At 37.2% G+C, this 17946-nt stretch overlaps 1 protein-coding gene and 1 non-coding gene across 3 annotated transcripts in view; both read right to left on the minus strand.

Annotated features, from left to right (window-relative positions):
* The window catches only part of CCDC91 (coiled-coil domain containing 91), a 290267-nt gene that overhangs the window by 110078 nt on the left and 162243 nt on the right, over positions 1–17946 (minus strand). For both annotated transcript variants that reach the window (XM_037034001.1, XM_037034002.1), the window contains one exon: positions 2298–2405. In XM_037034001.1, the coding sequence (XP_036889896.1) occupies positions 2298–2405 (108 nt within the window). The remainder of the gene's footprint in view (positions 1–2297; positions 2406–17946) is intronic.
* On the minus strand, positions 12057–12197 carry LOC118978522 (small nucleolar RNA SNORA15). The gene has a single exon (XR_005064737.1). It is a non-coding gene; the product is annotated as a small nucleolar RNA SNORA15 (small nucleolar RNA).

Consider the following 17946-nt stretch of genomic DNA (forward strand, 5'->3'; position numbering starts at 1 on the left):
TGATAAATAAAGTTATTTTTAACCAGGAAAAGAGAGAGACACGGACAAGCATAAGGGTGGAAAGCATATATACACATTTGATCTAGGGAGTAGGTCTCTGAAACAGCTGCGGGTTTGGTCTGCCATTGCTAAATGAAGCTGATTGCAATCAACAGATAAGAAGGTAAAAGCACCATTCCCTAGAACTGTGACCATTTGCTACCTAAAATGACTCATGGCTCCCAATTTTCTGTAGACAGAAAGCAGACAGAAAAATGGTTTATTCTCTAATACTACATTACATATAGCCAACAAAGATACCAAAAAATTTTAAACCTACAAGATCATAAAGAACAATGGACTAGAAACCCTGTTCCTAAACCCTGAAAAGAAAATCATGGGAAATCAAAGAGCCATCCTGTCGCCATAGCAGAGATTCTCATTTCATCTGTCCATTGGAATTTTAGAATTGCTACTCACGAATGATAGCTGTGCATCTCTGATTTTCAGTATTTGCTACTGAGTGATCACACACCCTACCTTTGCCTCACCACTGTATATTAGATTTGCTGAAGGTAAACAACATGTATTTTAGTTTCTAGTTCTTCAGGTCAAGAAGAACTATATATGTGGGCCCGATAATATAGAAACTGCAGCACATCACTCACCACCTACCACCCAGAAATCTGGACTTTGGAGTCTGAGGCAGTAGCTGACTAGATCTTTCAAATTTTCACTCACAGCAACAGGATAAGCAAATTTGCCTGTGAGATGGAGGCTGAGTATTTTGTGATCAAAAGGGCGGAACTGTGCTGTATTAGTGCTGTTTATCAAATATTCCCTGCTCTCTCCCTTTAAGGCTCCTGGTAGGATCTCACTAGTTGGCCCCATTATGACAGGTGGAAGGGACGAGGCATTGTGAATACAGTTGGGAATGGAAGTGTCACTTCTAGTCCAGAATCCTGAATTACTGGTAGGAAATCTGACTGGGCTTGTTTTCACTATGCAGCAATAACAGGTCATGTTTTACGTAGGAATGACACCATCAAGCTATTTCCTAGGCTTAGGACAGTATAAGACCGAGCCCCAAGATAATCCTCAGTGAATGTTTGGCATGAATGAGATATAAACCCCATTATCTGAAGCCAGAGAGTTCAGGGCATAATCTAGCCTGTCCTGGCTAATACATACCTTATGCTGTTTTCACAGTTCTGTGACCTTAATTTTTCTCTGATTTTTCTGTTATAAAGTCACACAACTTCATACCTGAGACAACCTAATATTCCACCACCCAAAAGAGTTGAACTGTTAGATCAAATTTATAAAATTCCTTGTGCATTTCCTCTTTCAAGCCATTTATCGAAATGACATCAAAATATTGAATAGAACTGCCCCCTATCTTGGGGATGCAGTGACATATTTATAAATCTTCACTTAATGCCCTGGCTACAGTGGCTCAGTGGGTTGGGTGCTGGCCTGCAAACCAAAGGGTCACTGGTTTGATTCCCAATCAGGGCACATGCCTGGGTTGTGGGCCAGGTCCCCAGTTGGGGGCGTACAAGAGGTAATCAAACAGTGTTTCTCTTACACACTGACATTTCTCTCCTTCTCCCTCTCTTCCCCTCACTTTAAAAATAAATAAACACATAAATTCTATCCCTAATTCTCAGTTTATTTTCTTCCCATGATACCAAATAGGTCCTTTAAAAAAAATTGATTTTATTTTTGCCTACCAAGTTTTGTTATTCAGAAGTGTTGCTGAGAATTTCCTGCATTATTATTTACATTACAGCACATCCATAAACGCCCTTTAAGTGATGGTTTACTGTAAATCAGCTAGTCATGTCTGTAATGCCTTCTAAGACACTGAATCAAGAAAATTAAAAAAATTCAGTGGAAAAACTCAAATAGAAATCAATGCCAAATATGCAACAAATGGTAACTCAAGCATAAATACTTCTAAAAATTCAAAAATTATTTATAAGTCTTACAACACTAAAATAATTACACATGCTATAACACATTTATAATCTTCTATTTGCTTCTCTTATTTGGTTAATACAATAATACTATAACCCAGAAACTAACATAAGAATTATTAATTTAAGGACATCCTACACATTTTAGCCCTTCAGCCCTATTTTTAGTCTATCATAAAATTCCCAAACTCTAACACTGGGTTTACATAAGCATATTTTTTTCTCCAAAATACACCATGGAAAGTAAATGGTACGAAACTGAATAAATAGTTGTAAAGCGCTCAGGGGAGGAGAGGCAGAAGAAAAGTATAAATATATAATGGATGTGCAGTTTTTCACCTGAGCATTTAGCAACTCTTCACACTTGTGTGCTTGTTTCTCGATTGCAGAAACGTACTGTTTTTCAATAGCTTCTACTTGTTGCTTAACTGAAGACTGTAGTAGTGCCTAAAAACAAACAGAAAAGAGTTATTTGGATCATAGACAAACTTGGAGTCCACTGTTGGCGTGAGAATTTTTTGAGAGTCATACACATGTGAAATGTGATCCTCTTCCATATTAGAAAATACACATTTGTGAATATTAAAGCACATTCATACATAACTGTTCTTTAAGCTTTGGGCTTTAAGTTTTCTTATTACCGAGACTATAGTTTTTTTGGCCAGATGTTCCTTCCACACACCTCTCCTTAAAAAAGACCAAGTCATAGAAGATGATAAAGAGAGTGAGTAGCTCTGTTAAATATAAATTCAGTTAAGTGAAGACCACACAGGATGAGGAGTGTATGAAAGCTTCTGAAAAAAGAGAAGAAAGAGAAAACCCCAGACATATTTCACGGGCTGACAAAACTCTACATCCTCTCGGCACACTGTAACATCTCACGGGCCAAGCATGATCTTCAAGACCACAAGTCAAGTAAAAGCAGATGGAAACTCTGAGGAATTCCAGACATAAAAGAACTGCCCCCCAGGAAATTCACACCCATAATGTGGAAAGGTATAAGTCAACACGTGGAAATCAGTTGGAATCTCAAGGCAGTATTTGTAAAAAGTAATAAAACTTGGGAGACTGGACAAACTTAAACAGGTAATGTAAAGGCTGGAGCCTCAGTCGGCTAAATACAAGGACATTAGCACTATTCTGAGGGAAGCCAAATCAGTATTTGAAGATGTTCTACCCACTCACTCCCTTATTGGAGATGCTTGGAATATTATTGTTCCTTTTCCCCTTCCTTTTTAAAAGCATTATATGTTATACTTAACATGTTCCCAATATTATCTTACATGCTATTTATAAACCCCAAATCATTCTAAAATATGTACTCGACCATATATATAAGAACTCTTAAGCAAATATTCTATTTTTGAAGGTCTATCTGGATAATAAACTACTCATACAAAATAGTAAGTTGAAACAGACATGTGTCTTATAGAAAACAGACATTTGGCACATTTACCAAAAGAGAGAAATAAGCCAAATCTCTTAAATAATGTTATGAAAATAGATTTACTTGGTTGGAAACAACATGCATTAAGAAGCTAAATAAATATGCATGTATTAAATAAAACTAAGATAAAATATTTTTTAAACCTCTGGATAAGCCTCAAATTTTCAGATAATTAACTTTTGCTTGCAAATGTAAGACTGTCTGATGATACCACTACTCCTATAATTCAATAGGCATCACTCTGAAGCTGCAGAATTACTAGCAAGTAGTAAAGGAAAGCAGACCTCAGAGTGGGGTTTAACGAAAATATGAAAACTGCTTAATAGAACTGCTTTACCCCTTCATGTACAGTTTGTCCTCTATAGATTCCATAATAATTCATTTATATAAGGCACCAAAATGTAACCTCTTAAATAGTGACTAGACAATGCAAAGCTCTAATTCACATGTGGCAAAATATAACATGCTATTTGTTGGACTTCAGAAAATTTAAAGAATGGTATAATTATACACAATTTCCTTGGATCTTTTATAGAGAGAAAAAGGTCACTTTTTGTAGACTTGGGATATGACAGTTGTTTTGCTTAATTCTAAGAACTGTTTTCACTTCTGTATTTGCCAATTGTTCTAAAGAATCCCATAGTTTAAATACCCAACTGTGATTTTTAGTAGATTATATTCTTTGGTGGGATGAGTAAGTCCATAAAATAAAATATTTATTCATTGTAATTAAGGAACACTATTGAATAGTATGTTTTTCCTCTAGCAATTGATGTGTACATCATATATTTGTTTTCTTCCAAATTTCCAGGCGGCAAGCACTATAGGGTAGTAAGTTAAGGAAGAACCAATGCTGTGGTTATGGAGCACGGAGAAAAGCTATGCACTAGGAAACAGCCTTTCATATAGTTCAAACCTCTCTTCTTAGCCACACTCAGTTATTTAAATTCACCCATCTACCAAAGATACCTTAAGGTATCTTTGAGAACTATTCAAAGAGAACTATTCAAAGGTACCTGAGAACATGAATATTTTTTCAAGTCTGTTCTTACTAAGTTCTTTCGATTGTTAAAGAAAAATAATCTCTAGATAACCACATACCATAGGTATATGCAAGGTGTGTATCAGAGAAAGAAATGGTGCCCAAAGCCTACCTGTAAGACTCACTGCTATACACAGAAAACATTAAATAGGTAAGAACAGCTTGAGCCCTGGCCAGGTGGCTAAGTTGGCTGGGGCACTGTCCCAACACCAAAATGTTGCAGATTCAATTCCCGGTCAGGGCACACGTCTAGGTTGCACGCTTGGTCACTAGTCAGGATGTGTATGGAAGACGACCAATTAATGTTTCACTTTCACATACACATTTCTCTCTCCCTCCCTCCTTTCTTTCTCTCTCTCTCTCCCCCGCCACCTTCCGCTCTCTCAAAAATCAATAAAAACATATCATAGAGAGATGATTAAAAAATAAAAAGAAAGAAAAACAATAGCTTGAATTAAGAGTGGAAGCAAATAGTAATACAGGAAAGTACAAAGGTAGGCAGGTGCCAAATATTAAAAGAGATGTATGTGATAAAAAGGCAGTTTGAAAATGTGCCCTGGATGATTCAACAGTGGGATTATCAGTGCCCTGCTCCAAACAAAGGAGGCGACCTGCAAAAATGACCTCCACAACTAGAGTACTAACCATTACACACACTTACAAATACACATCTGGCACTAGCTACCTGCTTGTACAGCTTCATCTACCATTATAACATTGAATGTTTATTTTCCAATGTAATATACCATACTAATTGTCTTTACATTTCCCATATGTTGTGAATATAAAAATAAACATTGATCTTAACATTTCCCTGCAAGTTGTTTATTTTTCTACAAATACCAAAGATACAAGGAAGCCTTCGTGTGGGCTTATACAAAATATAGAAAAATATATAAAGACTTATTTCCTTCACATGACCTTTTAAACTATTTTCGACAAATACAAAGCATTAAGACTCACAACGTAGGGAGACACAAAAATAAAGGTGTAGGCAAACATTGTATGATAAAAAAAATGTTACCAAAGGCTGGGAATGTTGTTGATTCTCAACATGCTTAGGTTTTAGCCACAGCTCTATCAGAGATTTTCTGTATCATCCCAGGCAATTTAATTTATTGAACTTCAGGCAAACTAGTTCCCATACTTCTTTAACAATAGTTTTACAGATGTGAATAAGACTGCAGAGTTCTTTAGTGGAGGAACCTACACTAAAGGAACGCAAAATTTCCTTGTACATTGTAGACACAATACAACAGCTATTTAGTGAGTAATGATTTTTGTATTAAGATTAATATTTTTAAATCATAGTATGAATGGTACCAATATTCACTGAAAAGTTCATTAGGCTTCAAATTATAACTGCCAAGTTCAGTTACCAAATTTGTTCCTAAGTATATTTAATCCCTACCAGGGATTTCAACCTTAGACTAGAAATGCCTATGCAAGATAAATTTTGGGTAAATAAAATAAAGCATGTGAAAGACTACAAACTCAATGGAAGGGACAGTATGTCATGAATTCTACAATTATTAAACGTAAAGAAAAAGATATTAGGTCAAAAACTACCCAAACCAATATATGCTGGAACTTAAATGAGCAGAGATGTGGAGCCACAGCAGACCACTGCAACCCCAACTACTCTGCTGTCCAAACAAACACACTTGTTCTTCCTCCCTTGAAATACCCCAGTTCTTACAGATCTGATTCCAACCTTATCATATTAAATGACTTGTCCAATTTGGTAAAGCAGACATGTCTAAGGAATGAGATGGTCTCTGGAATGTGAACATCATGCTGGTATTTAGTGTATAACCTTGAAGCACACTTTGTAGCTAATTTTAGACAACAGTAACTAGATTTCTTTATAAATCACACACAAAATGTACCTATGAATCCTCTAAGTTATACTTGACAAATAATTCACTAAATCATTCAACCATTTTTCCCATGAGCTTTATATACCTATTTTGCAAGTAAAGAGACACTGGGTTTAAGAAGAGTGCCCAAAATCAAACTAAAAGACTCAACGGAACAAATAACTGAATTCAGATCCACCCATTTGGTTCCCTGTGTGTCTTAGTCATTACAAGCCAGTAAAGCAGATTTCTCTTCATGTATTAATCACTTATTTGATTTTTATAGTCTCTTAATTATTTATTCATTCTTCTATTATTTAGCTAATGTTTACTAAATGCACACTTTATTCCAGGCACCGTTCTGGATACTGGGGAGACAGACTTGAACAAATCAGACACTAGCCTCTCCTGAGTTTGCATCATGCCAAGGGGAGGTTGAGGGCAAGAAAGTCTGCAAGATAGACAATAAACAATCCATTTCTGATGGCAATACATGCTATGTAAGAAATAAGAAGGAACAAAAAGAAAAAGCATAGTGGAGGAGAAATTTTTCGAAGAGGATAGTCAAGAAAGTTTTCTGGAGAACTGCAGAGTTGAGATGTCAACTCGCAACTCTTTGTAAAAAACAACCTCAGCCATATAAAAAGTCTGGGAGAACATGTCTATCACAGGCAAAAGTACAAAGTCTCACAGTGGGAATAAGGTTGGTGAGCTCAAAAACTAGAAGAGGCCATTATAGATCAAATGAACCAGGGAATTCCATCAGATACTATAGCTACAACAGACTTCTTTTCAGCCTTCAACAGGTCAAACTTCTTGTCACCGGGTCAGTGGTCTTGCTCAGCCCTATGCAAGAAAGTAAATTAGAGATAAGGAAAGAAGATGGAGGACCAGGATCGTGCAGAACAACAGAAACTCATTTTAACTCTTTCCCAATTGCAATGAGAAACCCCTGAAGGCTGTATCTTTGTGAATAAATGGTTTTGAGTTTTTTGGGTAGCTACTCAAAAGAGGGGTTTTTGGGTCATACGACAACTCTGTTCTTTTTTTTTTTAATTTTGAGAGAGAGGAAAGGGGAGAGAAGTGGTGGAGAAGAGAGGGTGAGGGAGGGGAGAGAGGGAGGGGAGAGAGGGAGATTGAGAGAAAGACAACAATTTGTTGTTTCACTTACTGGTGCATTCATTCATTAGTTCTTTTATGTGTCCTGACCAGAGATTGAACCCATAACCTTGATATATCAGGAAAACACTAACCAAGTAAGTTACCCAACCAGGGCTATTCTTAACTTTTTGAGAAACCACCATATTATTATCCATAGTGGCTGACTCAGTCTACATTCCCACCAGCAGTGAATAGGGTTCCTTTTTCTCCACAATCTCTCTGACATTTGTTGTTACAAGTCTTGTTGATAATAGTGATTATAATAGCCGTGAGGTGGTGTCACACAGTTTTAATCTGCATTTTCCTAACAGCTAATAAAGTTGAATATCTTTTCATATATCTGTTGCCCATTTGTATGTCTTCTTGGGAGAAGTGTCTGTTCAGGTCCTCTGCCCATTTTATAAATTGGATTGTTTGTTCTTTTTTCTCAGGATTGCCTTGGCTATTCTGGGTCTTTTGTGGTACTATACAAGTCTGATGATTTTTTCTTGTATTTCTTTAAAAAGTGGCATTGGGATTTTAACTAGGAATTCATTAAATCTGTATACTGCTTTGGTTATATGGTCATATTAACTATGTTGATTCTTCCAATCCATGAACATGGGATATCTTTGCATTTTGTTGTGTCTTTTACAATCTATTTTAAAAATACTTTGTAGTTTTTGGTATATAGGTCCTTCACATCTTTTGCTAAGTATATTCCTAAATATTTTAATTTTTTGGTTACGCTTGCAAAAGGAATTTTTCTTGATTCCTATTTCCGAAATTTCATAGTTAGCACACACAAAAACAATGGTTTTGTGTATTGATTTTGTATCCTGCAACTTGACTGCATTTATTCATTGTTTCTAATAGTTTTTCCGGCAGAGTCTTTAGGATTTTCTATATACAGAATCATGTCATCTGCACAAAATGGCACTTTTGCTTCTTTATCCCCAATTTTGATGCCTTTCATTTTCTTCTCTTGCCTGACTGCGCTGGCTAGGACTTAAAGAGCTATGTTGGGTAATAGTGGTGAGAGTGGACATTCTTGTCTTGTTCTAGATTTTAGAGAAATGGGTTTGTTTTTCACCATTGAATATATTAGCTGTGGGTTTGTCATATATGACCTTTATTATGCTCAGGCATTTTCCCTGTATGCCATTTTATTGACTGTTTTAATCATAAATGATTGTTCTGTCTTACCAAATGCTTTTTCTACATCTACTGATAAGATCATATGATTTTGATCCTTTTCTTCTTAATGTGATCAATTTGCATAGGTTAAACCATCCTTGCATCCCTGGGATGAAAACCACTTGCTCATGATGTATTATTTGTTTAATGTGTTGTTGTATTCAATGAATTACATCTGTATTCATCAGAAGTATTAGTCTGTAGTTCTCTTTTTGTGTGTTATCCTTCCTGGGTTTTGATACCAAGGTTATGTTAGCTTCATAAAATGTATTAGGAAGTACTGCCTCTCCTTCAGCTTTTTTGGAAGAGTTTGAGAAGGACAGTTACCAAATCTTCTTTGAATATTTTGGTAGAATTCACCAGTGAAGCCATCTGGTCCTAGACTTATTTTGGGGGAGGTTTTTGATGGTAGTTTCAATTTCCTCACTGTTTATTGGTGTATTTAGATTTCCCACTTCTTCATGATTCTGGATAGGAAGGTTGTATATTTCTAGGTACTTACCATCTCTTTTAGGTTATTGAATTTGGTGGCATATACTATTTCATAGTACTCTAGTGGATCCTTTGCATGTCTGTGGTGTCTGTGGTAACTTCTCTTTCACTTCTGATTTTGTTTATATGAGTCTTTTCCTCTTTTTTTTCTTAGTGAGTCTAGCTAGTGGTTTGTCAATTGTATCAGTCTTTTCAAAGAATGAAGTCTTTGTTATATAGTTCTTTGTCTTATATAGTTCTTTGTCTAGTCTTTTTGTTCTCTGTCATATAGTTCTTTGTCTAGTCTTTTTGTTCTCTTATTTCATTCAATTCTGCTCTAATTTTTATTATTTCCTTTGTTCTGCTGACTTTGGTTTGCTTTTGATCTTCTTTTTCTAATTCTTTAACATTAGGTAATGTTGTTTACGTGGTTTCTCTCTTCTTTCTTGAGATAGACCTGTAAGATGTAAACTTCCAACTTATTACTGCTTTTGCAGCACCCCAGAAGTTTTGATACATTGTATTGTCATCCTCTTTGTCTCTATGTAGTAATGTTTCTTAACCTCCATGTATTTCTGGTTTTTTAAATTCATTTTTGCAGTTTCTTTCTAATTTAAAGCACTGTGGTCAGAGAATATGCTTGTCATGATTTCAATCTTCTTGCATTTGTTGAGGCTAGTTTTGTGACCCAACATATGGTTATCTTTCAGGATGTTCCATGTGCACTTGAGAGGAATATATAATCTGATGTCTTGGGATGCAAGTGTGTAAATATCAATTAGGTCCATCGAGTCTAATGTGTCATTTAGGGCCAATATTTTATTGTTTTCTAATCCTCACCAAAGGGTATGTTTATTGATTTTAGAGCAAAAGGAAGAGAGAAACATCAATCAGTTGCCTGCTGTACAAGCTCCAACTGGGAATTGAACTCACAATCTAGGTATGTGCTCTGACTAGCAATCAAACCTGCATTTTAGTGTATGGGATGACACTCCAACGAACTGAGTCACCTGGCCAGGGCAAGGCTGATATTTACTAATTTTCTGTCTAGAGCTGTCAATGCAGTATTTAGGTCCCCAACCATGATTGTGCTTTTGTCAGTTTCTCCCTTTAGTTGTGCTGGCAGTTGCTTTAAGTATTTTAAGTATTTTGATCCCTGATTGGGGGTGTGCATGTATATATATTGAGAAGTGTTACGTCTTCTTGATGTAGTGGTCTCTTTATCATTATAAAATGTCCATCTTTGTCTCTTTTTACCTTTGTTATCTTGAGATCTATTTTGTAAGATGTAAGTATGGCTACACCTGCTTTTTTGTGGATGCTGTTTGCTTAAAAGATTGTTTTTCACCCTCTCACTCCGAGTCCCTTTGTCTTTGCAGCTGAGATGTGTCTCCTGAAGGCAGCATATGGTTGGGTTTTGTTTTATGATTACTGTTACTCTGTGCCTTTTTACCGACGAATTGAATCTATTAACATTTAGGGTGATTATTGATGTATGAGGATTTCCTACAGCCATTTTACCTTTTGTTTTCTGGTAGTTTGGTGCCTCCATTGATTATTTCCCTTTGTATTTCTGTCTGTTTTTCGTTTGGTGGTATTTCATACCTCTGCGCTCTGTTTCCTCTTTTTTAAGTTATGCATCTCAGTTTGGAGCTTTTTGCATGTGGTTACCATTAGGTTAATGAGAAAAAAAGTTGAATATATAGAATAGTCCTCTTTCTTTTGAATGCACCTGATATCAACCCTCCTCTGGAAATTCTGACCTTTACTACCTCCCATTTTATGTTCTCACCATCATAAATCATCCCAGTTTATGCTGTAAATGTACTGGAGATCTCACTCACAGTTTTGTGACCTTCTGTTCTTTGTTTCAGATAGAACCACCCCTTGAGTGTTTCCTGCAGTGCAGATCTTCCCATGATAAATCCCCTCGGCATCTGTATGTCTGGGAAAAGTCTTTACTTCTCCTTCATATCTAAAGGACAACTTTATTGAATGCATTATTCTTGGTTGGCAATTTCTCTCTTTCAGTAGTTGGAATATTTGGTCCCACTCTCTTCTAGCTTGTCGAGTTTCTGCTGAGAAGTCTGAAGATTACCTAACGGGCTTTCCTTTACTCTGTTCTTTATCTTCTTCTTTTCCCTGACTGCCTTGAGAACTGTTTCTTTGTCCCTAAGTTTTTGACAGTTATAATACATTGTACCTTGGAGAAGGCCTTTTTGAGCTGAGGTAATTGTGTGTTTTGTTTGCTTCTTGGATTCAAGGATCTAGCTCTTTTCTTAGATTTTGGAAGTCCTCATCAACTATTTGTTTGAATAGGCTCTCCATTCCCTTCTCTTTTTCTTCTTCTGGCATATCTGGTATTCCTATGTTGCTTTCTGATGGAGTCACATAGTTCTTGTATAGTTCTTTAATTTTTTTATGCTCATGTCTTTTTCTTCTTCCCTCTGTGTCATTTCTAGATTTTTATCTTTGATATCGCTAATCCTCTCCTCCATCTGGTCTGCTCTATTTCTTGTACTCTCCAGTCAATTCTTGATCTTTTTTATTGGTTTTTCATCTCCAGGATTTCTGTCTGGTTCTTTTTTAAAGTTTCAATCTCTTTGGTAAAGTACTTATTTTCTTTGTCGATTTGTTTTCTGAGTTCATTAAACTGCCTATTTGTATTTTCTCGCACCTCACTGAGTTTTTCAGAACGTCAACATTGAATTTTCTGTCATTTAAATCACATATTTTCATGTTTTTAAGTTTGTTTTCTGCAGATTTTCTATTTTCTTTCTGAGCTGCCTTGCTACCTTGGTTATTCATAGTATTTAATGGATTCCTTCTCTGTCTAGGCATCTACACATGAGTAGCACTTCTCTAGTAGACTGATACGAACAAGGCTTACTATTATTTTTAGTAGCCCTGAATCACAAAGTTTTTATTTAGTTTATTTTTTTACTTGTATCCACTTTTAGTAATGATATACTATGAAGACACTTGGCATACCATCACAGCTACTTTGAAAAGGAAGACCTTTCTTTTGCATGGTGTCTGGCTGTGTAAACTGTGGACAAAAAGAACACAGTATTCAGCCATGCCTGAATCACAAACTTTTTAGACTTCTCTTGCACTTCTCTAGCTTTTTAGATCTCCATAGGCCGGTGGAAAACAGGGAGGTGATCCAGTCACCCCAGTTCCAGCATGTAGTGGGTCATGGGGCTTCAAATCTGTAACATTCCAGTTCCATCCCCTACATGCAGACACTGCCATCAGTGCAGCAATTATGCATGGGGGTGAGATGGGCTGGGTTAACCCAGCTGCCTTCTAAGTTGCTTTGCCCTCCAGATAATGGAGGGCATCCTATGCCCCAGATCCCGGGACCAGTCACACAGTGTGCCCTTTGCTCAGGGAAAAGAAGATTCTACAGTACCAGTTTTCAGATTTGTAAATAATGTACTCTGCAACCCAACATCAAAGGTGAAGGGAGGCAAGCTCAGGGAGGTTAAGGAGTGGTCAGACTCAGTGGCTTTGTTTCTCTGTCTGGGATGCCAACTGCTGGACTACAACAGCTGTACCTCTGTGCTCTGTCCCTGCCCAGGTCACTGGGCTCAGCCACAGTGCGTACTGCCCACTCCTGCAAGAACGCCCATCGAATCTCTCTGCTGCTCCCTGCTGAGGAGAGTTCCAGCCACAACCTGATTTCTTTCATCTCTGGCCTCAGCCCCACTGTGAACTCCTGGCTGCAGGGTTGCATACATGGCTCATCTCACAGTTTCTCCTTCTCATCTCCTGCTTGCTCCCACTCGCCCACTTTATATAATTCAATGAGTGGATCTCTCAGGTGTGTTTCTGTGTTGAATATGGAATCCTTTGTTGAATTCTATCTCTTCAAACTGTCGAAACTTCAAGGGGAGAGACCAAGGGGATCTCTCACACTGCCATTCTTCTGATTTCACTCCACAACATATATACTGTTGAGGAACTGAGATGATCAATTTTCCTAGACCCCATTGAGGCTTCTCTGTCTGTGGAGACTCCAATGAACTTCATAGTACTGCCATAGTCTTAGAGGTCCTCTGCTTCAGGTCCCAGGAAGGGTTAAACACAGAAGACGAGGTCAGGCAAAGGACTTTCCCTATGGTCTTGCTAGGGAAAGTGTTGACTTTGAACAAACAGAACTGGCATCCTCTGGAAGTTTATTAGAAATGCAAAATTGCAGGCTGTTGGTTACAACCTTGGGATTTCCCCGGGTGAGATTCAAAACTGGTCACATGAGGCTTGTCTTGGTGACTACAAGACCAGTAGCTCTCCCTCTGAAGGCTTTTGTTTTCTTAAACCCTCACCTGAGGGCATGCTCATTGATTTTAGAGAGAGGAAGGGAAGCAGAGGCAGAGAAACATTGATATTAGCGAGAAACATTAGTCAGTTGCCTCTGTCATGCGCCCTGACCAAGGACCAAACCCATAACCCAGGCAAGCGACCTGACTGGGAATTGAATGCTCAACCTTTCAGTTTATGAGACAATGCTCCAACCAACTGGGCCACACTGGCCAGGGCTCCCTCTAAGGCTTTAAACAAGGAAGTTTCTATAATCTTTTTTAATCATCTTAAAACAGTGCTGCTAAGTAGCAAAAGTACTCAAATGCTATCAAAACTTTCTCCATCAATGGACAATTTGTGAATATGAGAATACATGAGAATGAAAATTTGTAACAATGATTTCTGTGGGCGACACATATATACGTAAGTTAGAAACTTGTAATTAATGTACCATGCATGAATATTTACAAAATTTTATTGGGTGATATTGATCAATAACATTATACAAGTTTCAGTTGAACAATGCTATAATACATGATCTATATATCACATTATGTGCTCACCTGCCAAAGTCCAGTCTCCTCCAATCACTGTGTATCTGACCCCTTTTACCCTCCTCATCCTCCCTCTACTTCCCTTCCCCTGTGATGACCACCCTACTGTTATTTGTGTCTGAGTTTGTTATGTTTGTTCAACTGTAGCCCTGTTTCATAGTCCACATATGAGTAAACCTATATGGTTCTTGTCCTTTTTAATCTAGCTTACTTCACCTAGCATAATATTCTCAAGCTCTATCCATGTTGTCACAAATGGCAGTACTTCATCATTTCTTATGGCCTACTAGTGCTCCACTCTATATATGCATTTTCTTTATCCAATCATTCATCAATGGGCACTTTGCTTATTTCCACATCTTGGCTACTGTGAATAATACCACAATGAACACAGGGATATATATATATCTTTGAAAGTAAATGTTTTCAAATGTTTCAGGTAGATACCAAAAAATATGGATTTGCTGAGTCTATTCTTAATATTTGAGAAGCTCCTCAGTACTCCATAATGGCTGTACAAGTTTACATATCCATCAGCACTGTATGAGGGTTCCTTTTCCTCTACATCCACTCCAACACTTATTTTTCCTTGTCTCATTGATAATAGCCATTCTAACTGGTGTGAAGTGGCATTTCATTGTGGATTTGATCTGCATTTCTCTTATAGCTGATATGTCTTCTTGGGAAAAGTCATCAATGTATTTTTTACTAAGTAGAATTAACAATAATGCAATTATCCTCATTAGTAATGAAGGAGTTGATCATAGTAAGAAATAACTCAGTGTTTTTCATTTTCTAATAAAAAAGTACCCTGCACATATTGGATACGAGTATAGTGGGCAAGCAATACTTAATGTGCACTTCATTTGGACATTGTCCATTAGCATTCAGTTCTACATTATTGCATTGTCCATCTTATTGCAAATAGGCAACAAAGAGCATGCAAATGAAGAAATAGTGTCCAAATGATGGTAGCTAACTAGATTTGGATCTGAATGTTGATCTTGGTTTCCAACTTGTCTTAATGTTCAAGGACTCTTGGCTAGTGAAAAATATATTTTGCCAATCCAGGGGTCTAAAACTTCAATTTGCTTTTTTCATTTGTAATTTGGGAGGAGAAACTGATAAAATGACATATCATAAAAATATACAAACTGATATATCAGAGAGCTAGTAATCCAATTTAGATAGAGATGTGGCTGTGTTAAAAAGAAATATTGGACCATCTCTAAAAAACATGTTTAGACATTTTAGAAAACTTTGTTGGGATACAAAAAGAAATCATATAATTAAAAATATATCATTGAGAAATGATTTAAAAGTATAGTGTAAAAATCTTTAATCCATTTTGAGTTTATGTTTGTGGATGGTGTAAGAAGTTGGTCTAATTTTTTTCTTTCTTCCTTTTTTTTTTTTGCATGTATCTCACGGGTAGAAAACAGATTGACAGATGTCAGAGGGGAGGAAGGATTGCAGGGCTGGGTGAAAAGGGTGAAAAATTTAGTAGTAAAAGCAAAAAAAACAAATCTTATACACCCAGACAATAGCATGGTGAATACCAGAAGGAAAGGTGGACTGAGGGAGACAGAGAGGTCATAAGGGGAAGATATGGTGATGGAAGGAGACTTGACTCGGTGTGGTGAACATACAACACAATATACAGATGAGGTATTATAGAAACGTACACCTGAAATTTATATAATTTTTTAACCAACGCCACCCCAATAAAGTCAATATAAATAAATAAATAGTGTGAAAGGACTAGGGAGTAAAATTCTCGAAAGGAAAGACTTCTATCTAGATTTACAGCTTTCATTTACTCAAAATTGTTTCCAAATTCAAGGTCAGGTTCCTGGTCTCCTGCTACCAAGGCTGGCAAAAGTTCAGCAACATTCAGACCCTATAAATTTAACCCTTGAGAAGAATGAAGGTGCATGTTTGTCAAGAGCAAACTCTAGATATCTGAGGAGTGATAGTGATGGATTTGGCCAGATTTCTTTTTAGAAAGCAACAAAAAAATTATGACCTAAAATGATAAAAAATGGGTTCAAAACTATTTCTCCCCTCTTTTCCTCATTTAAAAAAGGAGAAGTACAAGGTCACATTGAGGTTGCTGAAAATTGTATCCTGTTACAGATCTCAAGCATTGGGAATGGCAGTGATCTTCAGTTTTTGTATGTGTTTGAATTCCAGTACCGAGGCACTATACTCAAAAAGAAAAAGTTAAATTATGGGCGTAGATCTAAACACGGAGATTCAATACAGTCTAGCCACGCTATAAAGTGTTTTGGAGGCTCCAAAGGCCAAAGAAAATGTTCAGAACTGAAGGAATCATTCCTGCTGGCCTTGTTGTTAAGGGATTCTAGTAACATAAGAGTTGTTACCTCCAACACCACAGAATTCTCCCAGGGAAAATTTCTTTTGTGCCATGGACAACACATTAACATTAAGAAGTTTCTAAAATTAAGCATAGCACAGATTCTGCATGTCCGCCTTCCAGATCCTTTAAACTCCCGAAAAGCTGCCATACGGATATGCCTCTCCCTTAGATGCCGCAATATTGTTCCTTGTAACTGGGTTGGGAGCAGCAGTTTCAGAGAGAGAGACAGACGGACAGACAGACAGAGAACAATTCTAACTAAAACAATCTCTTCAGAATCTCTCTCAGGGTTAAAAGAAACACCTGGTTTTCAACACTAAAGACCCATGCATCATCTCATTTTGTGAAATATCAGAGACCATGGAAAGAAAGAAATCCATCAGGATGGCAGAAATATTTGGCTTGCATGCACAGGCATTAACATTCCAAGGAGGCAGCGCAATCTGTTGAAGGGAACCCTGCACCAAGCTTTGAGCGACCTGGCTTTGCCTGAAACTCCTCCTCTGCCTCCGCGCAGAGGCCCTGCCCCTCTGGGTCTCACAGCCCTTATCTAATGAATGGGAAGAATAAAAGAGGGTCTTCTCTGCCACTGATGAAGGAATAAAGGGATTCTGTAAAATTGTAACAGTTGATTTAATTTTTTATATTGATAATATTGAAAACTGGGATTGTTCTAGACATTTGCTGACTTTTTAAATCTATTTTTTTAAGATTTTATTTATTTATCTTTAGAGGGGAAGGGAAGGAGAGAGGGAGAGAAATATCAATGTATGGTTGCCTCTCGTGAGTCCCCTGCTGGGAACTGGCCCACAACCCAGGCATGTGCCCTGACTGGGAATCAAACCTCGATCCTGTGGTTCACAGGCCCGTGCTCAATCCACTGAGCTACACCAGCAAGGGCCATTTGCTGATTTCTGAGAGCTAAGTTCCTCACTTCTTCATGATAAATGAAACTCATGCTCTGTGGCTTTAAGTAAAGACCAACATTATCTTTTAAATTACTAGATTTAAGACCATTAAAATGAAAACTTTTCCTCCAAATTAACTGAGGTTCATTCATCAGACAGACATCTCAAAGATTAGAAAGATTTTTTTCACACTGAAAAGACATGGGGGAAAAATTAGGTTTCATTTAAATCAAGTTTATTAAAAGCCACATTGACAAATATTAAAATTTCCTTTATTTTTTTGATCATGAAGAAAATAACACTGTGAACTTTTATGACAACATAAGATACTTCAACTGGGCTCTCCTCCAGATAAAAGTTAATATATTACAGAAGTTATAATATTCAGAGTAACATGTAAAAATATTTAAAATCCATTGGACTGGTCACCAAAAAATAAGAAGTGCCATCCCCTGGACTGGAGCAGGTGCCAGAGGCCACCTGCAGTGCCAGCTTGAGTTTGACTGTGTGGGGTCAGGGGAAAGCCCCAGGGGAAAGGACAAAGTCATCCAAGTGGCTTGGAGGAATTATTACTACACCAACTGGTATGCGTACTTCACTATTATAAGATGGCACAAAGTGGTGCTTCTGGCTGGGCGTTAACTCACATTAGGTTGTTACAATGGTTTAGTTACCAAAACATGTT

Source organism: Sturnira hondurensis, unplaced genomic scaffold (assembly GCF_014824575.4).
Source record: "Sturnira hondurensis isolate 20B ecotype Veracruz unplaced genomic scaffold, ASM1482457v3 Scaffold0021795, whole genome shotgun sequence".
Lineage (NCBI taxonomy): Eukaryota > Metazoa > Chordata > Mammalia > Chiroptera > Phyllostomidae > Sturnira > Sturnira hondurensis.